Source organism: Oncorhynchus mykiss, chromosome 13 (genome assembly GCF_057628025.1).
Source record: "Oncorhynchus mykiss isolate SJ-2025 chromosome 13, ASM5762802v1, whole genome shotgun sequence".
In the NCBI taxonomy this organism is placed as follows: domain Eukaryota; kingdom Metazoa; phylum Chordata; class Actinopteri; order Salmoniformes; family Salmonidae; genus Oncorhynchus; species Oncorhynchus mykiss.
The window spans coordinates 76,709,979-76,736,370 of NC_143034.1; the positions used below are offsets into that span (position 1 = coordinate 76,709,979).

At 46.1% G+C, this 26,392-nt stretch overlaps 2 protein-coding genes across 8 annotated transcripts in view; one reads left to right on the forward strand and one right to left on the reverse strand.

Annotated features, from left to right (window-relative positions):
• crlf3 (cytokine receptor like factor 3) overlaps positions 1–22,929 on the reverse strand; it is a 30,298-nt gene extending 7,369 nt beyond the window's left edge. The window contains exons 1-6 of one of the 2 annotated variants that reach the window (XM_090197744.1): positions 22,567–22,929; positions 13,164–13,300; positions 5,139–5,351; positions 1,549–1,631; positions 1,200–1,377; positions 967–1,024 (exon numbers count right to left, since the gene is read on the reverse strand). In XM_090197744.1, coding sequence (XP_090053870.1) covers positions 967–1,024; positions 1,200–1,377; positions 1,549–1,631; positions 5,139–5,351; positions 13,164–13,280 — 649 coding nt within the window. In that variant the 5' untranslated portion in view covers positions 13,281–13,300; positions 22,567–22,929. Of the gene's footprint in view, positions 1–954; positions 1,025–1,199; positions 1,378–1,548; positions 1,632–5,138; positions 5,352–13,163; positions 13,301–22,566 lie in introns of both variants that reach the window. The other variant, XM_090197743.1, reaches the window with a different exon arrangement.
• Positions 22,930–24,373: 1,444 nt separating this feature from the next.
• Positions 24,374–26,392, forward strand: part of LOC110538810 (mpv17-like protein) — a 12,592-nt gene continuing 10,573 nt past the window's right edge. For 3 of the 6 annotated variants that reach the window (XR_005035666.2, XR_016486136.1, XR_005035665.2), the window contains exon 1: positions 24,374–26,392. This exon is cut by the window's right edge and continues 166 nt beyond it. Coding sequence is in view for 3 of the 6 variants with exons in the window: in XM_021625787.3 (XP_021481462.3) it covers positions 26,237–26,392 (156 nt within the window). In the remaining 3 variants the exon portion in view is untranslated. The other 3 variants (XM_021625787.3, XM_021625788.3, XM_021625789.3) reach the window with 3 other exon arrangements.

The window sequence follows — 26,392 nt, forward strand, 5'->3', positions numbered from 1 at the left end:
TTTGTTGAACTGAGAGACAGTCGCCGGTCCCTTTGTTGCACTAAGAGACAGTTGCCGGCCCCTTTGTTGCCATAAGAGACAGTCGCTGGTCCCTTTGTTGCACTGAGAGACAGTCGCCGGTCCCTTTGTTGCACTGAGAGACAGTCGCCGGTCCCTTTGTTGCACTGAGAGACAGTCGCCGGTCCCTTTGTTGCACTAAGAGACAGTCGCTGGTCCCTTTGTTGCACTGAGACACAGTCGCCGGTCCCTTTGTTGCACTGAGAGACAGTCGCTGGTCCCTTTGTTGCACTGAGAGACAGTCGCTGGTCCCTTTGTTGCACTGAGAGACAGTCGCCGGTCCCTTTGTTGCACTGAGAGACAGTCGCCGGTCCCTTTGTTGCACTGAGAGACAGTCGCTGGTCCCTTTGTTGCACTAAGAGACAGTCGCCGGTCCCTTTGTTGCACTGAGAGACAGTCGCCGGTCCCTTTGTTGCACTAAGAGACAGTCGCCGGTCCCTTTGTTGCACTGAGAGACAGTCGCCGGTCCCTTTGTTGCACTGAGAGACAGTCGCTGGTCCCTTTGTTGCACTGAGAGACAGTCGCCGGTCCCTTTGTTGCCATAAGAGACAGTCGCCGGTCCCTTTGTTGCACTGAGAGACAGTCGCCGGTCCCTTTGTTGCACTGAGAGACAGTCGCCGGTCCCTTTGTTGCCATAAGAGACAGTCGCCGGTCCCTTTGTTGCACTGAGAGACAGTCGCTGGTCCCTTTGTTGCACTGAGAGACAGTCGCCGGTCCCTTTGTTGCACTGAGAGACAGTCGCTGGTCCCTTTGTTCAGAAACGTATTTATCCGTTTTTAAAAGTTATGTTTTATTAAAACATTCCGAATTAGATTATTATAATAATTTTGAATAAATACGATTGATATACCATCACAAAGAAATGAATACGTTCTGGGATATTAAATCATTTTTGACCTGGGTACTGACCAGACACTGAGCGACGATACTGCAGACGGTAGTCCTGCACCGCAAACTCATCATCCACCTAGAGAGACACAGACACAGAGAGACACAGAGAGAGACAGAGAGACACAGAGACAGAGAGACACACAGAGGGACACAGACAGAGATGTTATGAAACACACAACCCCACAGTACAGTGTAGTAGTTAGTTAATATCAGTGTGAAAACACCTGTAGAGTGTGTGTGTGTGTCCTCACCTTACACCAGCGTACTAACACACTGCCAGGTCTCTCCTGGAGCTCCTCTATCTGGACTGGAGGGTGTGAAGAGACTGATCCGTGTCGTGACACTCTGTCTCTCACCGCGTACAGCAGAGAGTCATCCAGCTGGGCAGACACACACGGCACGTCTACTAACACTGGTACCTCCGGGAGGCTGAGACACACACACACACACCACACACACACACCACACACACACACACGGTTAAAATAAACACACACACACACGGTTAAAATAAACACACGCCGAGTTAACCTTTACATTGTCGTCTTAAAGTTATGACATAGTGAAAGAGAGTCTGACAACTCCCTCTCTCTCCTTCACCTGTCCAGATGGATCTGAAGGGCCTTCTTGGTGAAACACCCCAGCAGGTCCTCCTTCTCCCCCAGACCACAACGGATAGCTACCTCACCTGGAGACAGGGGGAGGGATTACAACCTTTAATCAGTGTTTAATTACAGTATGAATCATTACATAGGAGATCACTGAGGAGGAGGAGGAAGAGGACAGGAGAAACATGATTCTGATGGTACTGAGGAAGAAGAGGACAGGAGAAACATGATGGAACTGAGGAGGAGGAGGAGAAACATGATTCTGATGGTACTGAGGAGGAAGAGGACAGGAGAAACATGATTCTGATGGTACTGAGGAGGAGGAGGAAGAGGACAGGAGAAACATGATTCTGATGGTACTGAGGAGGAGGAGGAAGAGGACAGGAGAAACATGATTCTGATGGTAATGAGGAGGAGGAGGAGAAACATGATTCTGATGGTAATGAGGAGGAGGAGGAGGAGGAGGAGAAACATGATTCTGATGGTACTGAGGAGGAGGAGGAAGAGGAGAAACATGATTCTGATGGTACTGAGGAGGAGGAGGAGAAACATGATTCTGATGGTACTGAGGAGGAGGAGGACAGGAGAAACATGATTCTGATGGTACTGAGGAGGAGGAGGAGAGGAGAAACATGATTCTGATGGTACTGAGGAGGAGGAGGAGGAGGAGGAGGAGAAACATGATTCTGATGGTACTGAGGAGGAGGAGGACAGGAGAAACATGATTCTGATGGTACTGAGGAGGAGGAGGAAGATGACAGGAGAAACATGATTATGATGGTACTGAGGAGGAGGAGGACAGGAGAAACATGATTCTGATGGTACTGAGGAGGAGGAGGACAGGAGAAACATGATTCTGATGGTACTGAGGAGGAGGAGGACAGGAGAAACATGATTCTGATGGTACTGAGGAGGAGGAGGAGGACAGGAGAAACATGATTCTGATGGTACTGAGGAGGAGGAGGAGAAACATGATTCTGATGGTACTCAGGAGGAGGAGGAGGAGGAGGAGGAGGAGGAAGAGGAGAAACATGATTCTGATGGTACTGAGGAGGAGGAGGAGAAACATGATTCTGATGGTACTGAGGAGGAGGAGGAGAAACATGATTCTGATGGTACTGAGGAGGAGGAGGAGGAGGAGGAGGAGGAAGAGGAGAAACATGATTCTGATGGTACTGAGGAGGAGGAGGAGAAACATGATTCTGATGGTACTGAGGAGGAGGAGGAGGAGGAGGAGGAGGAGGAAGAGGAGAAACATGATTCTGATGGTACTGAGGAGGAGGAGGAGAAACATGATTCTGATGGTACTGAGGAGGAGGAGGAGGAGGAGAAACATGATTCTGATGGTACTGAGGAGGAGGAGGAAGAGGAGGAGGAGAAACATGATTCTGATGGAACTGAGGAGGAGGAAGAGGACAGGAGAAACATGATTCTGATGGTACTGAGGAGGAGGAGGAGGAGGAAGAGGAGGAGGAGAAACATGATTCTGATGGAACTGAGGAGGAGGAGGAGGAGAAACATGATTCTGATGGTACTGAGGAGGAGGAGGAGGAGGAGGAAGAGGAGAAACATGATTCTGATGGTACTGAGGAGGAGGAGGAGGAGGAGGAGGAGGAGGAGAAACATGATTCTGATGGTACTGAGGAGGAGGAGAAACATGATTCTGATGGTACTGAGGAGGAGGAGGAGGAGGAGGAGGAGGAAGAGGAGAAACATGATTCTGATGGTACTGAGGAGGAGGAGGACAGGAGAAACATGATTCTGATGGTACTGAGGAGGAGGAGGAGAAACATGATTCTGATGGTACTGAGGAGGAGGAGGACAGGAGAAACATGATTCTGATGGTACTGAGGAGGAGGAGGAGGAGGAGAAACATGATTCTGATGGTACTGAGGAGGAGGAGGACAGGAGAAACATGATTCTGATGGTACTGAGGAGGAGGAGGAAGAGGACAGGAGAAACATGATTATGATGGTACTGAGGAGGAGGAGGACAGGAGAAACATGATTCTGATGGTACTGAGGAGGAGGAGGACAGGAGAAACATGATTCTGATGGTACTGAGGAGGAGGAGGACAGGAGAAACATGATTCTGATGGTACTGAGGAGGAGGAGGAGAAACATGATTCTGATGGTACTGAGGAGGAGGAGGAGAAACATGATTCTGATGGTACTGAGGAGGAGGAGGAGGAGGAGGAGGAAGAGGAGAAACATGATTCTGATGGTACTGAGGAGGAGGAGGAGGAGGAGGAGGAAGAGGAGAAACATGATTCTGATGGTACTGAGGAGGAGGAGGAGGAGGAGGAGGAGGAAGAGGAGAAACATGATTCTGATGGTACTGAGGAGGAGGAGGAGAAACATGATTCTGATGGTACTGAGGAGGAGGAGGAGGAGGAGAAACATGATTCTGATGGTACTGAGGAGGAGGAGGAAGAGGAGGAGGAGAAACATGATTCTGATGGAACTGAGGAGGAGGAAGAGGACAGGAGAAACATGATTCTGATGGAACTGAGGAGGAGGAAGAGGACAGGAGAAACATGATTCTGATGGTACTGAGGAGGAGGAGGAGGAGGAAGAGGAGGAGGAGAAACATGATTCTGATGGAACTGAGGAGGAGGAGGAGGATAAACATGATTCTGATGGTACTGAGGAGGAGGAGGAGGAGGAAGAGGAGAAACATGATTCTGATGGTACTGAGGAGGAGGAGGAGGAGGAGGAGGAGAAACATGATTCTGATGGTACTGAGGAGGAGGAGGAGAAACATGATTCTGATGGTACTGAGGAGGAGGAGAAACATGATTCTGATGGTACTGAGGAGGAGGAGGAGGAGGAGGAAGAGGAGAAACATGATTCTGATGGTACTGAGGAGGAGGAGGAGGAGGAGAAACATGATTCTGATGGTACTGAGGAGGAGGAGGAGGAGGAAGAGGAGGACAGGAGAAACATGATTCTGACGGTACTGAGGAGGAGGAGGAGGAGGAAGAGGAGGACAGGAGAAACATGATTCTGACGGTACTGAGGAGGAGAAAGAGGACAGGAGAAACATGATTCTGACGGTACTGAGGAGGAGGAGGAAGAGGAGAAACATGATTCTGATAGTACTGAGGAGGAGGAAGAGGGGGACAGGAGAAACATGATTCTGACGGTACTGAGGAGGAGGAGGAGGAGGAAGAGGAGAAACATGATTCTGACGGTACTGAGGAGGAGAAAGAGGACAGGAGAAACATGATTCTGACGGTACTGAGGAGGAGGAGGAAGAGGAGAAACATGATTCTGATAGTACTGAGGAGGAGGAAGAGGGGGACAGGAGAAACATGATTCTGATGGTACTGAGGAGGAAGAGGAGGACAGGAGAAACATGATTCTGACGGTGTGTAAGAGTCATAATAATTTGTGAGGTGATTATATTATTATATTATATTAGTCCTGTTACACACAGTGTGTAAGGGACATGTGTATTTTGCATATCCCTACTCCCCCTGAGACAGTCTCAGGGAGTGGGGTCACGGCCAGGGTCACCTTGTTAAGTGCCTTGCTCAAGGGCTCGGGGATTTGAACCATGCGTCCCTCCGTCTATCTACACCTCACCCTCTCGGAGCAGCTCGTCTGCAGTGTTGACTCCGTGTTCTATGAGTTTCTGACAGTCGTCCAACGGTCGAACGCTGTCCTGCTCGATGACGTCCACCTCGCTAAGGAGCACGCTCAGACGCTCCGTCAGGAGGCGGGTCACAGCCGTCTGGAGCTCTGAGAAATGACGCTTCAACCCCTCTCTGGCCTGAGACGAGCTGCCTCGTACCTGGAGGAGCGAGAGGAGAGGAAGAGAGAGGAGGAAGAGAGAGAGAGGGGGTGGGAGAGGTTCAATTGATATGCTAACTTTGTACCAAAAATGCTAAAACGCACTGTTTCCAAATCGTAACCAGTCGTAACCAGTCCCCCAACGGAACAGGAAGCTGGTGGTTAGTCGTTTGCAGTGAAACTTAGTCTCTGTTTCAGTTCCTCTTAACAGACAATCATGCTGAGCTGAACTCCTGTCATTATGAAACTACCAGACTGTCTCAGTCCCAAATGGCACCCTTAGTGTCTTTATAGTGCACTAGCGCTCATAGAGAGGAGGGGCCCATAAGGGAGGAAGGGCCAATAGAGCTCTGGTCAAAAGTAGTGCACTATATAGGGAGCTTTTTGGGACACACCCACTGACTGACAGTCCTCCTCTCACTATGACTATGAGAGAGAGAGAGAGACCAGAGAGAGAGAGAGAGACCAGAGAGAGAGAGAGAGACCAGAGAGAGAGAGAGAGACCAGAGAGAGAGAGACCAGTGAGAGAGAGAGACCAGTGAGAGAGAGACCAGAGAGAGAGAAAGACCAGAAAGAGAAGGGGAGACCAGTGAGAGAGAGAGAGAGACCAGTGAGAGAGAGAGAGACCAGTGAGAGAGAGAGAGACCAGTGAGAGAGAGAGACCAGTGAGAGAGAGAGACCAGTGAGAGAGAGAGAGAGACCAGTGAGAGAGAGAGAGAGACCAGTGAGAGAGAGAGAGAGACCAGTGAGAGAGAGAGAGACACCAGTGAGAGAGAGAGAGACCAGTGAGAGAGAGAGAGACCAGTGAGAGAGAGAGAGAGAGACCAGAGAGAGAGAGAGAGACCAGAGAGAGAGAGAGAGACCAGAGAGAGAGAGAGAGACCAGAGAGAGAGAGAGAGACCAGAGAGAGAGAGAGACCAGAGAGAGAGAGAGAGAGACCAGTGAGCGAGAGACCAGTGAGCGAGAGAGACCAGTGAGAGAGACCAGTGAGAGAGACCAGTGAGAGAGACCAGTGAGAGAGACCAGTGAGAGAGACCAGTGAGAGAGAGACCAGTGAGAGAGAGACCAGTGAGAGAGAGACCAGTGAGCGAGAGAGACCAGTGAGCGAGCGAGAGAGAGAAGGAAACAGAAGAGCAGAGGAGCTGCACTGATAAACAAGAGAAAATAATAGTTGGATGAGGATGGAAAGACCTACATAGAACACTATCAGAGATCAGTGTGTTTGGACAGCAGGACACAGGAAATGCCTCACTGGAGCCATTGCATCACTTCCTGGTGTCTATCAGTTTTGTGGAGATAAGGGCAGTATCCTAAATGGCACCCTATTCTCTATATAGTGAACTCATTTTGACCAGGACCCAAAGGTAGTTCACTATGGAGGGAATAGGGTGCCATTTGGGATGTTGCCAAAGATAATGTATATTTTGGGACGGTGAAGGATGGGAAAGCTAATATTGTCATCTGGAATACAATGACATGTCCATTGGGAGTAGAGGGCATACAGGCTGGGGAGAGAGAGATAAGAGGTATGAGAGAGAGAGAGGAGTTAGAGAGAGCAAGATACCAGAGAGAGAGAGAGTGAGAGGAGAGAGAGAGCGAGATACCAGAGAGAGAGAGAGACGACAGAGAGAGAGACCAGAGAGAGAGAGAGACCAGAGAGAGAGACCAGAGAGAGAGAGAGAGAGAGAGAGAGAGAGAGACCAGAGAGAGAGAGAGAGAGAGAGAGACAGACCAGAGAGAGAGAGAGAGACAGACCAGAGAGAGAGAGAGACAGACCAGAGAGCGAGAGAGACAGACCAGAGAGCGAGAGAGACAGACCAGAGAGCGAGAGAGACAGACCAGAGAGCGAGAGAGACAGACCAGAGAGCGAGAGACAGACCAGAGAGCGAGAGAGAGACCAGAGAGAGAGAGACTGACCAGAGAGACCAGAGCGAGAGAGACCAGAGAGAGACCAGAGAGAGAGTCCAGAGAGAAAGAGACCAGAGAGAGAGAGACCAGAGAGAGAGAGACCAGAGAGAGAGAGACCAGAGAGAGAGAGACCAGAGAGAGAGAGAGCGAGAGACCAGAGAGAGAGAGACCAGAGAGAGAGAGACCAGAGAGAGACAACTACAGGATGTTTTGACTCCCTCTCTTCCAGAAGCCAGAAGTATCTAAGGCACACACACTGCTCACGGACGTCACACCATCCTGGTAATCTGTGTGTGTGTGACAGAGCAGCTTTTCCTGCCTGCCTCGTCTCATATTACAGTGATGATGACTCATCCCTGGGGAAGAGGGTGGTTATGGGAAAAATGGCCCAAAACTGGACTCTACAGCTGGGAAAGGAGAGAGATGTGTGCCAGATAATGGGGTGGGAACAGTGGGCCCAGAGAGCAGCATAACAGAACCAGTCTGTAGAAAAGTGTCTGTTTCAATTCATTGATAACTTTGGCGTTCTCTCAGTTATATAGAGGGGGTACTACCCGTTTCCTTGGTTATATAGAGGGGGTACTACCCGTTCTCTCAGTTATATAGAGGGGGTACTACCCGTTCTCTCTTGGTTATATAGAGGGGGTACTACCCGTTCTCTCTTGGTTATATAGAGGGGGTACTACCCGTTCTCTCTTGGTTATATAGAGGGGGTACTACCCGTTCTCTCTTGGTTATATAGAGCGGGTACTACCCGTTCTCTCAGTTATATAGAGCGGGTACTACCTGTTCTCTTGGTTATATAGAGGGGGTACTACCCGTTCTCTCGGTTATATAGAGGGGGTACTACCCGTTCTCTCGGTTATATAGAGGGGGTACTACCCGTTCTCTCGGTTATATAGAGGGGGTACTACCCGTTCTCTCGGTTATATAGAGGGGGTACTACCCGTTCTCTCGGTTATATAGAGGGGGTACTACCCATTCTCTCGGTTATATAGAGCGGGTACTACTCGTTCTCTCGGTTATATAGAGAGGGTACTACCCGTTCTCTCGGTTATATAGAGGGGGTACTACCCGTTCTCTCGGTTATATAGAGGGGGTACTACCCGTTCTCTCGGTTATATAGAGGGGGTACTACCCGTTCTCTCGGTTATATAGAGGGGGTACTACCCGTTCTCTCGGTTATATAGAGGGGGTACTACCCGTTCTCTCGGTTATATAGAGGGGGTACTACCCGTTCTCTCGGTTATATAGAGAGGGTACTACCCGTTCTCTCGGTTATACAGAGCGGGTACTACCCGTTTGCTGAAATGCTTGCGAGAGGGTGAAGTTCGTAAGTTCGTAAGTACTGAGTCAGTGTGGAGGCTATATACAGGGGGTACCGGTACTGAGTTAGTGTGGAGGTTATATACAGGGGGTAACAGTACTGAGTTAGTGTGGAGGCTATATACAGGGGGTAGCGGTACTGAGTTAGTGTGGAGGCTATATACAGGGGGTAACAGTACTGAGTTAGTGTGGAGGTTATATACAGGGGGTAACAGTACTGAGTTAGTGTGGAGGCTATATACAGGGGGTAGCGGTACTGAGTTAGTGTGGAGGCTATATACAGGGGGTAGCGGTACTGAGTCAGTGTGGTTATATACAGGGGGCACCGGTACCGAGTCAGTGTGGAGGTTATATACAGGGGGTACCGGTACTGAGTCAGTGTGCAGGTTATATACAGGGGGTACCGGTACTGAGTCAGTGTGCAGGTTATATACAGGGGGTACCGGTACGGAGTCAGTGTGCAGGTTATATACAGGGGGTACCGGTACAGAGTCAGTATAGAGGTTATATACAGGGGGCACCGGTACCGAGTCAGTGTGGAGGTTATACACAGGGGGTACCGGTACTGAGTCAGTGTGGAGGCTATATACAGGGGGTACCGGTACTGAGTCAGTGTGGAGGTTATATACAGGGGGTACTGGTACTGAGTCAGTGTGGAGGTTATATACAGAGGGTACCGGTACTGAGTCAGTGTGGAGGTCATATACAGGGGGTACCGGTACAGAGTCAATGTGGAGGTTATATACAGGGGGTACCGGTACTGAGTCAGTGTGGAGGTTATATACAGGGGGTACCGGTACTGAGTCAGTGTGGAGGTTATATACAGGGGGTACTGGTACTGAGTCAGTGTGGAGGTTATATACAGGGGGTACTGGTACTGAGTCAGTGTGGAGGTTATATACAGGGGGCACCGGTACTGAGTCAGTGTGGAGGCTACATACAGGGGGCACCGGTACAGTACAGAGTCAGTATGGAGACTATATACAGGGGCCCGTACAGCCTATAGACCTCGTGTATTTAAAAAATATATAGATTTCATGTGTCCGGGTTTCACAGTGCAGACCGAACCGAGGGCCCCATACTGAACGATTCAGCGCCAGTACCGTTACACCCCCTATTCAGTAGATGGGAATTGAACCACAGAAGTAGTTGTTTTATACACACTACGTCATCACACACTGCCTTTCACCTGCAACACGTCAGCTGGATGGAAACATCTCTCTGGGGTGGGGGGGGGGACGGAAACATCTGATCTGTCGCCAGATGGATGGATGTTACAGATGCACATGAAGTCCTTCCCTGAACTAAACAGCCTGTTCTCAATAGAATGGGCTTTTAAGTTCGTGAGTAGGACGACTCCGCCTCCGGTTTGGCCAATCAGTCGTGTTTGTCTCTCTCTCTCTTTTCATATACCTCTCTTTCTCTGTTTTACTTTTAGAGGAGCAGGAAATAACAACATCGTTTACAATTAGCCTGAAGGGGGATAGAGAGGGGGAGGGGAGAGGGAGGAGAGGGAGAAGGGGAGAGGGAGGAGGGGGGAGAGCGGGAGAGGGAGGGAGGAAGGGGAGGGGAGAGGGAGGAAAGGGGAGAGGGAGGGAGGGAGGAGGGGGGAGAGGAGGAGGGGAGAGAGGGGGAGGAGAGAGGGGGAGGGGGGAGAGGAGGAGGGGAGAGAGGGGGAGGAGGGAGGAAGGGGGAGAGGGAGGAAGGGGAGGGGAGAGGGGGGGGGGGGAGGGAGGAGGGAGAGGGGGAGGGGAGAGGGAAGGCTGTAACATCTTCCTGATACTAGATGAATGGTCCTGGAGAACTCTTGGCTGTGCAGTCTTTAGTTCCGGCCCTGATTATTCAGCTAATTGATTTATCTGAATTAGAGGTCGAACGATTATGATTTTTCAACACCGATACTGAACATGAGAACATATGAAAGCTGGTGGTTCCTTTTAACATGAGTCTTCAATATTCCCAGGTAAGAAGTTTTAGGTTGTAGTTATTATAGGAATTATAGGACTATTTCTCTCTATACCGTTTGTATTTCATATACCTTTGACTATTGGATGTTCTTATAGGCACTTTAGTATTGTCAGTCTAATCTCTGGAGTTGATGGGCTTGAAGTCATAAACAGCTCAATGCTTGAAGCACAGCGAAGAGCTGCTGGCAAACGTAGTAAAGTGCTGTTAGAATGAATACTTACGAGCCTGTTGCTGCCAACCACCGCTCAGTCAAACTGCTCTATCAAATCATAGACTTAATTATAACATAATAACACACAGAAATACGAGCTTTGGGTCATTAATATGGTCAAATCTCGAAACTACCAAAACAAAACATTTATTCTTTCAGTGAAATACGGAACCGTTCTGTATTTTATCTAACGGGTGGCATCCATCAGTCTAAATATTCCTGTTACATTGCACAACCTTCAATGTAATGTCATAATTATGTAAAATTCTGGCAAATTAGTTTGCAACGAGCCAGGCGGCCCAAACTGTTACATATACCCTGACTCTGCTTGCACTGAACGCAAGAGAAATGACACAATTTCCCTAATTAATATTGCCTGCTAACATGAATTTATTTTAACTAAATATATACTGTATTGATTTTAAGAAAGGCATTGATGTTTATGGTACAGAATCGTCCAACGATTGTGCTTTTGTTAAATCATCACCCGTTTGGCAAATTAATTATATGCAACGCAGGACAAGCTAGATAAACTAGTAATATCATCAACCATGTGTAGTTAACTAGTGATTATGTGAAGATTGATTGTTTTTTATAAGATAAGTTTAATGCTAGCTAGCACCTCACCTTGGCTCCTTGCTGCACTCGTGTAACAGGTAGTCAGCCTGCCACTCAGTCTCCTCGTGGAGTAACAGGTGGTCAGCCTGCCACTCAGTCTCCTCGTGGAGTAACAGGTGGTCAGCCTGCCACTCAGTCTCCTCGTGGAGTAACAGGTGGTCAGCCTGCCAGTCAGTCTCCTCGTGGAGTAACAGGTGGTCAGCCTGCCACTCAGTCTCCTCGTGGAGTAACAGGTGGTCAGCCTGCCACTCAGTCTCCTCGTGGAGTAACAGGTGGTCAGCCTGCCACTCAGTCTCCTCGTGGATTACATTTTTTTTATTTTTACCTTTATTTAACTAGGCAAGTCAGTTAAGAACACATTCTTATTTTCAATGACGGCCTAGTGTTCCTAGGCCGTCATTGTAAGTGTGTTAACTGCCTGTTCAGGGGCAGAACGACAGATTTGTACCTTGTCAGCTCGGGGGTTTGAACTTGCAACCTTCCGGTAACCTTCCGGTTACGAGTCCAACTCTCTAACCACCAAGCTACCCTGCCGCCCCTACACTCTAACCACCAGGCTACCCTGCCGCCCCATTGCAATGTAATCGGCCAGAATGGGTGTCCAAAAATGCAGATTACCGATAGTTATGAAAACTTGAAATCGGAGCTAATTAATCGGCCGTAGGTCGACCTCTAATCTGAATGAGGGTTGGACCAGTGTAGTTGTGTTGTTATCTGTTTGCGTGAGGGTTGGACCAGTGTAGTTGTGTTGTTACCTGTTTGCGTGAGGGTTGGACCAGTGTAGTTGTGTTGTTACCTGTTTGCGTGAGGGTTGGACCAGTGTAGTTGTGTTGTTACCTGGTTGCGTGAGGGTTGGACCGGTGTAGTTGTGTTGTTACCTGTTTGCGTGAGGGTTGGACCAGTGTAGTTGTGTTGTTACCTGGTTGCGTGAGGGTTGGACCAGTGTAGTTGTGTTGTTACCTGGTTGCGTGAGGGTTGGACCAGTGTAGTTGTGTTGTTACCTGTTTGCGTGAGGGTAGGACCGGTGTAGTTGTGTTGTTACCTGTTTGCGTGAGGGTAGGACCGGTGTAGTTGTGTTGTTACCTGGTTGCGTGAGGGTTGGACCGGTGTAGTTGTGTTGTTACCTGGTTGCGTGAGGGTTGGACCGGTGTAGTTGTGTTACTACCTGGTTGCGTGAGGGTAGGACCGGTGTAGTTGTGTTGTTACCTGGTTGCGTGAGGGTAGGACCGGTGTAGTTGTGTTGTTACCTGTTTGCGTGAGGGTTGGACCGGTGTAGTTGTGTTGTTACCTGGTTGCGTGAGGGTAGGACCGGTGTAGTTGTGTTGTTACCTGTTTGCGTGAGGGTTGGACCGGTGTAGTTGTGTTGTTACCTGTTTGCGTGAGGGTTGGACCGGTGTAGTTGTGTTGTTACCTGTTTGCGTGAGGGTTGGACCGGTGTAGTTGTGTTGTTACCTGTTTGCGTGAGGGTTGGACCAGTGTAGTTGTGTTGTTACCTGTTTGCGTGAGGGTTGGACCAGTGTAGTTGTGTTACTACCTGGTTGCGTGAGGGTTGGACCAGTGTAGTTGTGTTGTTACCTGTTTGCGTGAGGGTTGGACCGGTGTAGTTGTGTTGTTACCTGTTTGCGTGAGGGTTGGACCGGTGTAGTTGTGTTGTTACCTGTTTGAGTGAGGGTTGGACCGGTGTAGTTGTGTTGTTACCTGTTTGAGTGAGGGTTGGACCAGTGTAGTTGTGTTGTTACCTGTTTGCGTGCTTGGCTGAGTCCATGTAGGCGTTGTTGTTACCTGTTTGCGTGCTTGGCTGAGTCCATGTAGGCGTTGTTGTAGTTCGCTCCTGTAATTCTGAGCTGCTTCTATACTCTCCTTAGCCTCCTGCAGCAACGCCTCAGCTTCTATAGACATCCTGCTGTACCGCCTGGCTCCTACACACACACACACACACACGTCATTAGCGGATGTTTGTAACTTCGTGTCCCTGTGGTCTGATACTCTTCACTCTGACAGCGTTGAACGTGTGTATTTCCCCTGAAGTCAGTTTGACGCTCTGCACCACCACAGTACTACAACAAGGAGGGTCAGACAGACAGCAGGGAGGAGAGACAGGAGCTTGTAGACCAGACAGACAGCAGTGAGGAGAGACAGTAGCTTGTAGACCAGAGAGCAGTGAGGAGAGACAGTAGCTTGTAGACCAGACAGACAGCAGGGAGGAGAGACAGGAGCTTGTAGACCAGACAGACAGCAGTGAGGAGAGACAGTAGCTTGTAGACCAGACAGACAGCAGTGAGGAGAGACAGTAGCTTGTAGACCAGACAGACAGCAGTGAGGAGAGACAGTAGCTTGTAGACCAGACAGACAGCAGTGAGGAGAGACAGTAGCTTGTAGACCAGACAGACAGCAGTGAGGAGAGACAGTAGCTTGTAGACCAGACAGACAGCAGTGAGGAGAGACAGTAGCTTGTAGACCAGACAGACAGCAGTGAGGAGAGACAGTAGCTTGTAGACCAGACAGACAGCAGTGAGGAGAGACAGTAGCTTGTAGACCAGACAGACAGCAGTGAGGAGAGACAGTAGCTTGTACACCAGAGAGACAGCAGTGAGGAGAGACAGTAGGGGAGATAAGAGGAGAGTAGAGGATGTCTGACAATGATGTGAAAAACAGATCAAACCACTCCCCTTAAACTGGAGTAAAGCAACCAGCCAACCAGAGACCAGACACTAGCAGCAACCAGCCAACCAGAGACCAGACACTAGCAGCAACCAGCCGACCAGAGACCAGACACTAGCAGCAACCAGCCAACCAGAGACCAGACACTAGCAGCAACCAGCCAACCAGAGACCAGACACTAGCAGCAACCAGCCAACCAGAGACCAGACACTAGCAGCAACCAGCCGACCAGACACTAGCAGCAACCAACCAGAGACCAGACGCTAGCAGCAACCAGCCAACCAGAGACCAAACACTAGCAGCAACCAGCTTCAAGCAGATAGTCCCTATTCACATTCAAGATGACTTCATAGCAGATACAAACAGAAATCCATGGGTATGACACAAAAGAGCTCTACTGATGCTATGGGTTCGAGTACAGTCTGTACCAGACCAGAACATGCTGAGGTAGTTTGTCTGAAGGTAGAGTACAGCCTGTACCAGACCAGAACATGCTGAGGTAGTTTGGCTGAAGGTAGAGTACAGCCTGTACCAGACCAGAACATGCTGAGGTAGTTTGGCTGAAGGTACAGGATAGAAGAAGCCTGTACCAGACCAGAACATGCTGAGGTAGTTTGGCTGAAGGTAGAGTACAGTCTGTACCAGACCAGAACATGCTGAGGTAGTTTGGCTGAAGGTACAGTACAGTCTGTACCAGACCAGAACATGCTGAGGTAGTTTGGCTGAAGGTACAGGATAGAAGAAGCCTGTACCAGACCAGAACATGCTGAGGTAGTTTGGCTGAAGGTAGAGTACAGCCTGTACCAGACCAGAACATGTTGAGGTAGTTTGGCTGAAGGTACAGGATAGAAGAAGCCTGCACCAGACCAGAACATGCTGAGGTAGTTTGGCTGAAGGTACAGGATAGAAGAAGCCTGCACCAGACCAGAACATGCTGAGGTAGTTTGGCTGAAGGTACAGGATAGAGTAGTCTGTACCAGACCAGAACATGCTGAGGTAGTTTGGCTGAAGGTACAGGATAGAGTAGTCTGTACCAGACCAGAACATGCTGAGGTAGTTTGGCTGAAGGTACAGGATAGAGTAGTCTGTACCAGACCAGAACATGCTGAGGTAGTTTGGCTGAAGGTACAGGATAGTCTGTACCAGACCAGAACATGCTGAGGTAGTTTGGCTGAAGGTACAGTACAGCCTGCACCAGACCAGAACATGCTGAGGTAGTTTGGCTGAAGGTACAGGATAGAAGAAGCCTGTACCAGACCAGAACATGCTGAGGTAGTTTGGCTGAAGGTACAGGATAGAAGAAGCTTACTTCAGTCTTCACTAAAACCTCCATCTCAAGTGCATTGTTTTCGCCCATAGACTGTATAAAGACTGGTTTCACACATAGACTGTATACAGACTGGTTTCACACATAGACTGTATAAAGACTGGTTTCACACATAGACTGTATAAAGACTGGTTTCAGACATAGACTGTATAAAGACTGGTTTCAGACATAGACTGTATAAAGACTGATTTCACACAGACTGTATAAAGACTGGTTTCAGACATAGACTGTATAAAGACTGATTTCAGACATAGACTGTATAAAGACTGATTTCACACAGACTGTATAAAGACTGGTTTCACACAGACTGTATAAAGACTGGTTTCACCAGAGGCAGAAAGAGGAGATGGACAGGTTTTCACTAGAAGCCATCCCAGTGTACACAATGTATCCTACCCTACCCCCAAACACACACCTTAGTGAGGACATCTGGGAGGGTCATTGATTGATTGATTGATTGATTGATTGATTGATTGATTGATTGATTGAGTGAGACTGTTCAAAGGGTCGCGGTACGACTGTCGAACACACACAGACACCGGGAGGGTCAGAGTTAGTGTTGCAGGACAACAACACCAGTGGAACCACATGACCCACTGGGCTGAACCCACCCCGTTTCCCTCCAGACGGATAAAACAAAGCACGTGGTCTGTCCCTTAAAGAACTCCCCCTGGTAAAACGGAGTCCAGTATTTAGGGAGTAGGGTGCCATTTGGGATGCAGAGAGTGGTTCCATCTCCCCCTGCGGACATCTTTGGTTCAATCTACAGACCTAACAGATAGATTGACTGTGACTGTAGGCCTAACAGAACCACACAGACACAGTCAATCTAACAGAACCACACAGACAATCTAACAGAACCACACAGTCAATCTAACAGAACCACACAGACACAGTCAATCTAACAGAACCACATAGACAATCTAACAGAACCACACAGACACAGTCAATCTAACAGAACCACACAGACAATCTAACAGAACCACACAGACACAGTCAATCTAACAGAACCACACAGTCACAGTCAATCTAACAGAACCACACAGACACAGTCAATCTAACAGAACCACACAGACACAGACAATCTAACAGAACCACACAGACACAGACAATCTAACAGAACCACACAGACAATCTAACAGAACCACACAGTCAATCTAACAGAACCACACAGTCAATCTAACAGAACCACACAGTCAATCTAACAGAACCACACAGACAATCTAACAGAACCACACAGACACTCTAACAGAACCACACAGTCAATCTAACAGAACCACACAGACAATCTAACAGAACCACACAGACACAGTCAATCTAACAGAACCACACAGTCAATCTAACGGAACCACACAGTCAATCTAACAGAACCACACAGTCAATCTAACAGAACCACACAGACACAGTCAATCTAACAGAACCACACAGACACAGTTACACTAGAGCATATTGAGATGTGCTTCTTTGTCACTGATCTGTTAGAAAATAACTAGTGTATGTTTTTCAGAAAGTTTTCTAAAAGGGTGTGGGTTGTTGTTGGTAGCTGTTCTCAGTCTCTAGAATCCTACAGATTATAACACACTGTCTCTAGAACCCTACAGATTATAACACACTGTCTCTAGAATCCTACAGATTATAATACACTGTCTCTAGAATCCTACAGATTATAACACACCGTCTCTAGAATCATACAGATTATAACACACAGTCTCTAGAATCCTACAGATTATAACACACAGTCTCTAGAATCCTACAGATTATAGCACACTGTCTCTAGAATCCTACAGATTATAGCACACTGTCTCTAGAATCCTACAGATTATAGCACACAGTCTCTGTCTCTCTCAGGGCTCCTAAAGATAATCAACAACAAAAAAGTCCTAATTTGTGTGACCTGTTGGGGATTAATCAGAATAGTTGGGTAACATAGATAAGATGTTTTATTTTCATGATATGTGAGTTACTTATCTTTTTTAAACCATGTGAAGGGATGATTGAGGGGGAACCAATTATCTCTTGGCTCCACAATGTCTGTGTGCCAGTCACTGTGTCTCTGTGATCAAGTCCAGGAGGGGTGTATTTGATATATGCCTGTTGATGAGGTTTTGTTTTAATGGTCCTGAGTGGTACCAAGAGCGAGATAAGAACATAGTTTAGGAGACAAAGCTGAACGATAATTTATAGCCAATGCTGTCTGGCTATGTGTGTCTTTGCTATAAAGGATCTCAGTTGCAATGTGTAAGGGACTCTCAGAGAATTCACTGATAGACACTGAATTGATCTGAGAGTCACAGGGTTGTGATGGAGCTCATAATAATTAAAGATGGACTTTATGATAACTCTTGACTTGTGTGTTGGTTTGGTCTCATGATTTGGTAAATACAGGAAATGTCCACTACTGACCACATTTATATTAATTTGTTCCTTTTTTAGTTGGGGGTTACAGATACAATATTCAGATTCATATCAATTAATATATTCAGGCCATATTTTCCATTCCATATATTCCTGTTGTACCTGTGTGCCGCCAACATGAAAACCAAACAGGAAGGTGTTAGTAGTGTCACAGTGATGTCAAAAAGTCGATATAACTCTGCAGGTCTGGCTATTGGCTGCTACAGCAGCTTCCTTTCCCTGTCTGTCCTGGCACAGAGTTACCTCAAACATTTTTAGGCACTAAGCAAATTTCAGGTTTCAGGTCTGCTGAGCACTAACTTGAACGTTGTAAAAATTGTGTGCAACTTCCAGGGTGCGTTTACTGTGAACACTGAGGCTGTACCTGCTTTAAGTTACAGTTTTACTGTGAACACTGAGGCTGTACCTGCTTTAAGTTACAGTTTTAACTAGAGGTCAACCGATTATGATTTTTCAACGCCAATACCGATACCGATTATTGGAGGATCAAAAAAAAAGCCGATACCGATTAATCGGCCGATTTATTTATATATATATATATATATATATATATATATATATATATTTGTAATAATGACAATTACAACAATATTGAATGAACACTTATTTTACCTTAATATAAAACATAAATTAAATCTATTTAGTCTCAAATAATGAAACATGTTCAATTCGGTTTAAATAATGCAAAAACAAAGTGTTGGAGAAGAAAGTAAAAGTGCAATATGTGCCTTGTAAGAAAACTAACGTTTGAGTTCCTTGCTCAGAACATGAGAACATATGAAAGCTGGTGGTTCCTTTTAACCTGAGTCTTCAATATTCCCAGGTAAGAAGTTTTAGGTTGTAGTTATTGTAGGAATTATAGGACTATTTCTCTCTATACCATTTGTATTTCATTAGCCTTTGACTATTGGATGTTCTTATAGGCACACTAGTATTGTCAGCCTAATCTCGGGAGTTGATAGGCTTGAAGTCATAAACAGCGCTGTGAAGCAAGCATTGCGAAGAGCTGCTGGCAAACGCAGTAAAGTGCTGTTTGAATGAATGCTTAAGAGCCTGCTGCTGCCTACCACCGCTCAGTCAGATTGCTCTATCAAATATCAAATCATAGACTTAATTATAATATAATAACACACAAAAATACGAGCCTTTGGTCATTAATATGGTCAAATCTGGAAACTACCAAAACAAAACGTTTATTCTTTCAGTGAAATACGGAACCGTTCTGTATTTTATCTAACGGGTGGCATCCATCAGTCTAAATATTGCTGTTACATTGTACAACCTTCAATGTTATGTCATAATTATGTAAAATTCTGGCAAATTAATTACGGTCTTTGTTAGAAATAAATGGTCTTCACACAGTTCTCAACGAGCCAGGCGGCCCAAACTGCTGCATATACCCTGACGCAAATGCGCTTTTGTTAAATCATCACCCGTTTGGCGAATTAGGTAACTAGGTATTAGGTAATTAGATTCGACGATAAATTAACAGGCACCGCATCGATTATATGCAACGCAGGACAAGCTAGTTACACTAGTAATATCATCAACCATGTGTAGTTAACTAGTGATTATGTGAAGATTGATTGTTTTTTATAAGATAAGTTTAATGCTAGCTAGCACCTTACCTTGGCTCCTTGCTGCACTCGTGTAACAGGTGGTCAGCCTGCCACTCAGTCTCCTCGTGGAGTAACAGGTGGTCAGCCTGCCACTCAGTCTCCTCGTGGAGTAACAGGTGGTCAGCCTGCCAGTCAGTCTCCTCGTGGAGAGCAATGCCATAATCGGCGTCCAAAAATGCCAATTACCGATTGTTATGAAAACTTGAAATCTGCCCTAATTAAATCGGCCGTGCCGATTAATCGGTCGACCTCTAGTTTTAACAGTGGTCAAGTAGGCTACTATGGCTATGTGATCATAATGTAGGCCTACCAGAGTGGCCTACCAGAGTGGCCTACCAGAGTGGCCTATCATAGGGGTCTACCATCAACAACAATTGAGAAAATGCATCCAATAACAATTTAACATGTAAACAGCTGTTCTGTCATTCAGCCTACAGTAGCAACCAATGTGTGGTGTTCAATGTCGGCCGACATTCCATGAGACTTTTGAAGAAAAAAAAAACATACAGGGCTTGACATGAACCTGTTTATCTACATGTCCTTCAGACAAGGAGGTGACTGAAAATGTTGTCGTGTTGTTTACACTTTACAAAATAAAATGCATGATTATTCCCATAGCATTATTACAGAGAATCAGACACATGATGCTGCCCTCTGCCTATTGGCTACTTAGTTTATTCACGCCTGTCTCAAAATACAACACTGTCCCTTTAAAGACAAAGGAAAGCTCTTTACCTGACCTGCTTGTCTAGAAATGTGTTGTGCTCTTGTAGGAAGCAATCACTCCCCTACTACTGACTACTAATGATCTATAACTGGGCTAATAACTCACTGACTAGTAAAGGATATGAACTCAAAATGTGGACACGTGGCTACATGCTGCTCTTGGTTTGATCTCAAAACAAGCACATCTACTCACTATCAAGTCAGATGTTATTGGTCACATACACGTGTTCAGCAGATGTTATTGGTCACATACACGTGTTCAGCAGATGTTATTGCGGGTGTAGTGAAATGCTTGTGTTTCCTAGCTCCGACAGTGCAAATAATATCTAACAATTTCACAACATATACACACAAATCTCAGTTAAAGGAATGGAATTAAGAACGTATAAATATTTGGACGAGCGACGTCAGTGATACCACAGCTGTAAACACAGTCCAGTTTAAAGGAAATGCCACAGATCCATATATGGCAATGATCTATTTGCATATAGGCCTAACTGCAGTTCTGATTGGTTATGCCCCACCAGTCTGTGTAGAGCACGGGCTGAGTCGTGCTCAATAGAATCCTACTCTGACGCGTTCTGCCTTCAACAAAATCTCTTGCATGGGTAGTTTTGTTTCAGGTATGATTGCATTGAAATTGGCCACTGTCGCCACAGTAAAGTGAAATGTAGATTGGTGTTAACTAACAGGGAACACACTCTAGAAAGTTGAGTAAAGTTCAATCTCGTGCTTCTCTCAGTGGGCTGATATTTCTTGCTGTGCAGCAATCTCAGGCCACTGCGCGCTGCGCTCAGTTTAGAGGGAACGTTGGTTAGGACTGAGTTAGCACCGATGTTGGGACTAGAAAGATGGAGAACTTTGTGAGTGTGTGTGTGCGCTTGAGAGTGTACGAAAGTGTGTATATGAGTGTGTGTGTGTGTGTTAGAGGTGTATGCTACAGTGTTGTTTATGTGATGCTGCTGCCACTGATGCTGCTGCTGGTGACCTAGATTCAGACCGGGCCTCCTGCCTGAACACACTGGCTACATCACAAATAGAACCCTAGTCCCTATGTAGTGCACTACTGTTGGGTCTGATCTCCATTGGCCCTGGTCTCTCTCTCTCTCTCATCTCTGTCACATGCATTTACATGTGACAGAGATAGTGTGTGTGACAGAGATAGTATGGCGTGAATGTGTATGCCCCACTTCTAAGACTAGACCCCCTCCCTCCCTCCCTCCACACACACACACAGGATTTAAAGTCAGTAATCTTGGAGCAATATAACAGATTCACCCCAGCGTGGGAGGAACATTCAGGTCACATGGATAATCACACACACACACAATGTTGATCGCAGAAAGCCTCAGACTATTGTTGAGAAGATGCTGTCAGTGAAGCATGAAATCACCCTCACTCCAGCTGAAACAAAGTCTGCTACGGTCCTGGTCAAAAGTTAGTGCACTATGTAGGGAATATGATGCTATTTGGGACGCAAACGTTGTTTTTCAGGACTTCGCGTATGCACTGAAATCCATACAGTGGGTTTGGCTTTCGGACTTGCTATGAACATAGACCACTGACCTATAGATACGTCTTGATCTGTTGCTAGGAAACAGTCCTACTGGCATGTCTACTCTTTAATTCTATGAGTGTTGCTGATAGCTAAGTCAAGAAAGGAAAGTAACAAATCTTATTCCATAATCACTATCCAGTATAATCATTCCTAGCCACCGTGCTTCTACACCTGCATTGCTTGCTGTTTGGGGTTTTAGGCTGAGTTTCTGTACAGCACTTTGTGACATCGGCTGATGTAAAAAGGGCTTTATAAATCAAATTTTATTGATTTGATGGATTGATTGATTTAGTAACCTACAAAATCTCATCACTTTGGACAACTGCCATTCTGATAGTTATTTCTAGACCTTGTATTTAATTTCACCATATCCAGCAGTAGGCTACTACAATCATTAGAATCACTAGAATCCTCCATCAGACGTGTCATTCTACTGTCTGTCATTGTGTGTTCAACGTGGAAAGTTATGACAGATGCTCACATAAAGACGAGTGTGGAGCTTCGACCGCAACTATTATTATCACGTAGCGAGCGGATGACACGGAGATGCAACGCAACTTTGCGCAACAGAAAAACATGCCCATACTCGCTCAAAATCAACTTCCGTAATTCTAAAACACCCCCGTTTCACAAGAAGCCATCACCCAACATGCCTTTATCGATACATATGCACTTCACACAATTGAGGTTATTGTTGATGATGAATGAAAGTAAAGCATCGAGGGCTTGGCTTTCACCAACCCTCAGGAAACAATACATTTCCAGAAAATGTAAAAGAAAACACCCAAGTAAGCCAGTTCATAGCACATCAAAAGTAATATTCGAGACATTAGTAAACGCTTCATGTAGCCTATTAAATAATGCGATAGCGAATCCTACCTGATTCGGACTTAGTTTCTGGTCATTCTAAAGTTCGATGCCGTTTCGGCTACCGACCAAAGCAAAGACGTTCTTGCGCCAGTCCAAAAAAAACCAAACAATTTACTGGGCTTTCTGCTGATCGGCAGCTCCACTAGCCAATAGAAGAAGGATATCGCCCAGTCTTCCTCTCCGTGTGCCCGCCCTCTGAGTTGCAAATGTGATACAATAGCCTTGCTGTGTGATAGTTAAAACCACTGATGAAACTCGGATGATGCATTGGCATAAACATCCCAAGTCAAGTCTCAACCAAATAAATTTACATTCTAACTGTGCGATTTTATTGTATGGCCATTTTATCATCGCCAAAATATGCATGTGATTGAGAATACATGTACTGCAGTCGACCCTAAGTGACTGAATCATGACAGCTATCAAATCAAATCAAACTTTATTTGTCACATGCATCGGATACAAGTGTAGACCTTACCGTGAAATGCTTACTTACAAGCCCTTAACCAACAGTGTAGCCCTTAACCAACAGTGTAGACCTTACCGTGAAATGCTGACTTACAAGCCCTTAACCAACAGTGTAGACCTTACCGTGAAATGCTTACTTACAAGCCCTTAACCAACAGTGTAGATCTTACCGTGAAATGCTGACTTACAAGCCCTTAACCAACAGTGTAGACCTCACAGTGAAATGCTGACTTACAAGCCCTTAACCAACAGTGTAGACCTTACCGTGAAATGCTTACTTACAAGCCCTTAACCAACAGTGTAGACCTCACAGTGAAATGCTGACTTACAAGCCCTTAACCAACAGTGTAGACCTCACAGTGAAATGCTTTACTGACAAGCCCTTAACCAACAGTGTAGACCTTACAGTGAAATGCTGACTTACAAGCCCTTAGCCAACAGTGTAGACCTCACAGTGAAATGCTGACTTACAAGCCCTTAACCAACAGTGTAGACCTCACAGTGAAATGCTGACTTACAAGCCCTTAACCAACAGTGTAGACCTTACCGTGAAATGCTTTACTTACAAGCCCTTAACCAACAGTGTAGACCTCACAGTGAAATGCTTTACTGACAAGCCCTTAACCAACAGTGTAGACCTCACAGTGAAATTCTGACTTACAAGCCCTTAATTAACAGCGCAGTTCAAGAAGAGTTAAGAAATGATTTACCAAATAAACTAAAGTCAAAAATAAAAACAATAACATAACGAGGCTATATACAGGGGGTACCGGTACTGAGTCAGTGTGGAGGTTATATACAGGGGGCACCGGTACCGAGTCAGTGTGAGGGTACAGGTTAGTTGAGGTCATTTGTACATGTAGGTAGGGGTGAAGTGACTATGCATAGACAATAAACAGCGAGTAGCAGCAGTGTACAAGAGGGAGGGGTCAATGTAGATTGTCCAGTGACCATTTGATTAATTGTTCAGCAGTCTTATGGCTTCTTGGGGGGTAAAAGCTGTTAAGGAGCGGTACCGCTTACTGTGCGGTAGTAGAGAAAACAGACTATGACTTGGATGACTGGAGTCTCTGACAATTTTTTGGCCGTTCCTCTGACACCGCCTGGTATATAGGTCCTGGATGGGAGGAAGCTTGGCCCCGGTGATGTACTGGGCCCTCTGTAGCGATCTTACGGTCAGATGCCGAGCAGTTGCCATACCAGGCGGCGATGCGAACGGTCAGGATGCTCTCGACGGTGCATCACCATGAGGCTTTATCAATCCGTGGACTAAGACACAATGCTATTATTATGGTATAAAAATAGCATACAGTTCAGTCTACATTTGTTTTATTAGTAGTCAAAACAAACAGCTAAATTAGCTTCTTTTTTTTTTTTACGAATAAAACAACATCTCACAACACAACCCCTCTCCCCGACATATTAACGTTTTAAAATGTTTGTCAATCGTAAAGTATTTTTGTCTGTGATGTCTTTTTCGTTATGTGTCGGACCCAGGAAGACAAGCCATTGTCGCCATTGGAATCGGCTAATGGGGATCTCAGTAAAATCTCAATCTAAAAACAGAATAATATACAGTATATAGCCACATGAAGAGCCCTGGCTCTCTGTCCGTATACCGTTTCAAGAGCACCCCCTAGTGGTGATAGACAGAAATGTCTCTCTGTCCGTATACCGTTTCAAGAGCACCCCCTAGTGGCGATAGACAGAAATATCTCTCTGTCTGTATACCGTTTCCAGAGCACCCCCTAGTGGCGATAGACAGAAATGGCTCTCTGTCTGTATACCGTTTCAAGACCACCTATCGATGATACGTCGGCAAAATACGCTGTATTTATTTGAGCTCTAAGGTTATATAAATCAAACTGTTGTCAAAACTTGTCATCGTTGGTTAAAGCATTTCAGGCAGAAAACCTCTTAGAAAACAACAACTTGGTATGCTTATCCAATCAGAATAATCTAGAATGTGGTTTTACATGTTGATTGCTCTGTGTGAGTGTTCTATGTGCGCGCGCGATAGAGAGATGTGAAGTGAATCTATTCATTTGGAACTTTTGTGAGTGTAATGATTACTTTTCATTTTGGATTGTTTATTTCACTTGTATTTATTATCCCTTTCACTTGCTTTGGCAATGTAAATATATGTTTCCGATGCCAAACATCTGAAAGAGAGAGAGAGAGAGAGAGGTAGAGGGAGGGGTAAGAGGTAGAGAGAACAAGCTGTGCGTAAAAGTACCTGCCGGCCACCATACATGCGTGTAAAAGTGAAGTACGGTGTCCAGTGCTCGCAGCTTTACAGATTAACAACACATTTGATTGGTTTAAAATCCGCGTGCCCACCACTCTAAAAACTAACAGGGGTCATTGTATATTTGTGGAGTTGTTGAAGCGCGCTATACATCTGAGCGCCTCACGGGACAATCCTCTAGATTAGCGGTTGACGCAGAGGATGGATTTCGTGGATAGCAACCTGATACTGTACGGTACTGGTCGGTATACAGGGACGTCGGTATACAGGGACGGGATGATCTAGAATGGACGAATGAAATGCTTTAAATGTAACGTATTTCGATACTCTTCCTATTATCAAATTAGTCCGTCGTTATAAGGATAGAATGTGTGTAGTCCTAATCGTTAAATAGGCTAGATGAGCTATGACGGGAGAGCTAAATATGGACCATTCCTGTTTCGATTCCAAAATGAAGAGACCCAACGGAATGATGGCAGATTTGGTGCGTTACAACACGGTCTTGTGGGACGTTTGTGATGGAGCCGTTTAACTTTCTCACTAAAACAAGCAGATGTAAGAATGCGTGTAACGGTACTTTAATGGTTGGAAGTAACATCTAAACCTTTTGGCTAAAATGAATGTATTGTCGAGTTCTGCTTGCTCACTAACATCAGATAATAATCTCAGGTATACAAGCGTAGACTACATTTAGCTGGCATGCCAAGTGTGTGAATAGGAGGAACTTTAAAATATCTATCCCGCCATTGTGCCCTTGGGTAGGGCACTTAACCTATAACCTGCTCCAGGGCCGCTGTTTCTGCCACTGACCGACCGGTGCCTCCCTCTCTCAACGTGTGTGTTTCTTCACCTAGGAGGGTTTGGAAAGGCAGAAGACAACTTTACTTTTGAAGTTTCACCCAACAATGGACTACACGATTATATTCTACTGTGTTCTGTTGTCGTAGAACACCGCAGTTCAAAATGAACGTGTTGAAAATGAGGAAAGCGGTATTAAAAGAAGCGGTTAAACGCTTTCCATGGCTTGCCAACGTTACTCTGTATGGCTGCCTGTTTGCCGGCGGCGACTTTGTTCATCAGATGATCGCACAAAGAGAAGAGATGGACTGGAAACACACC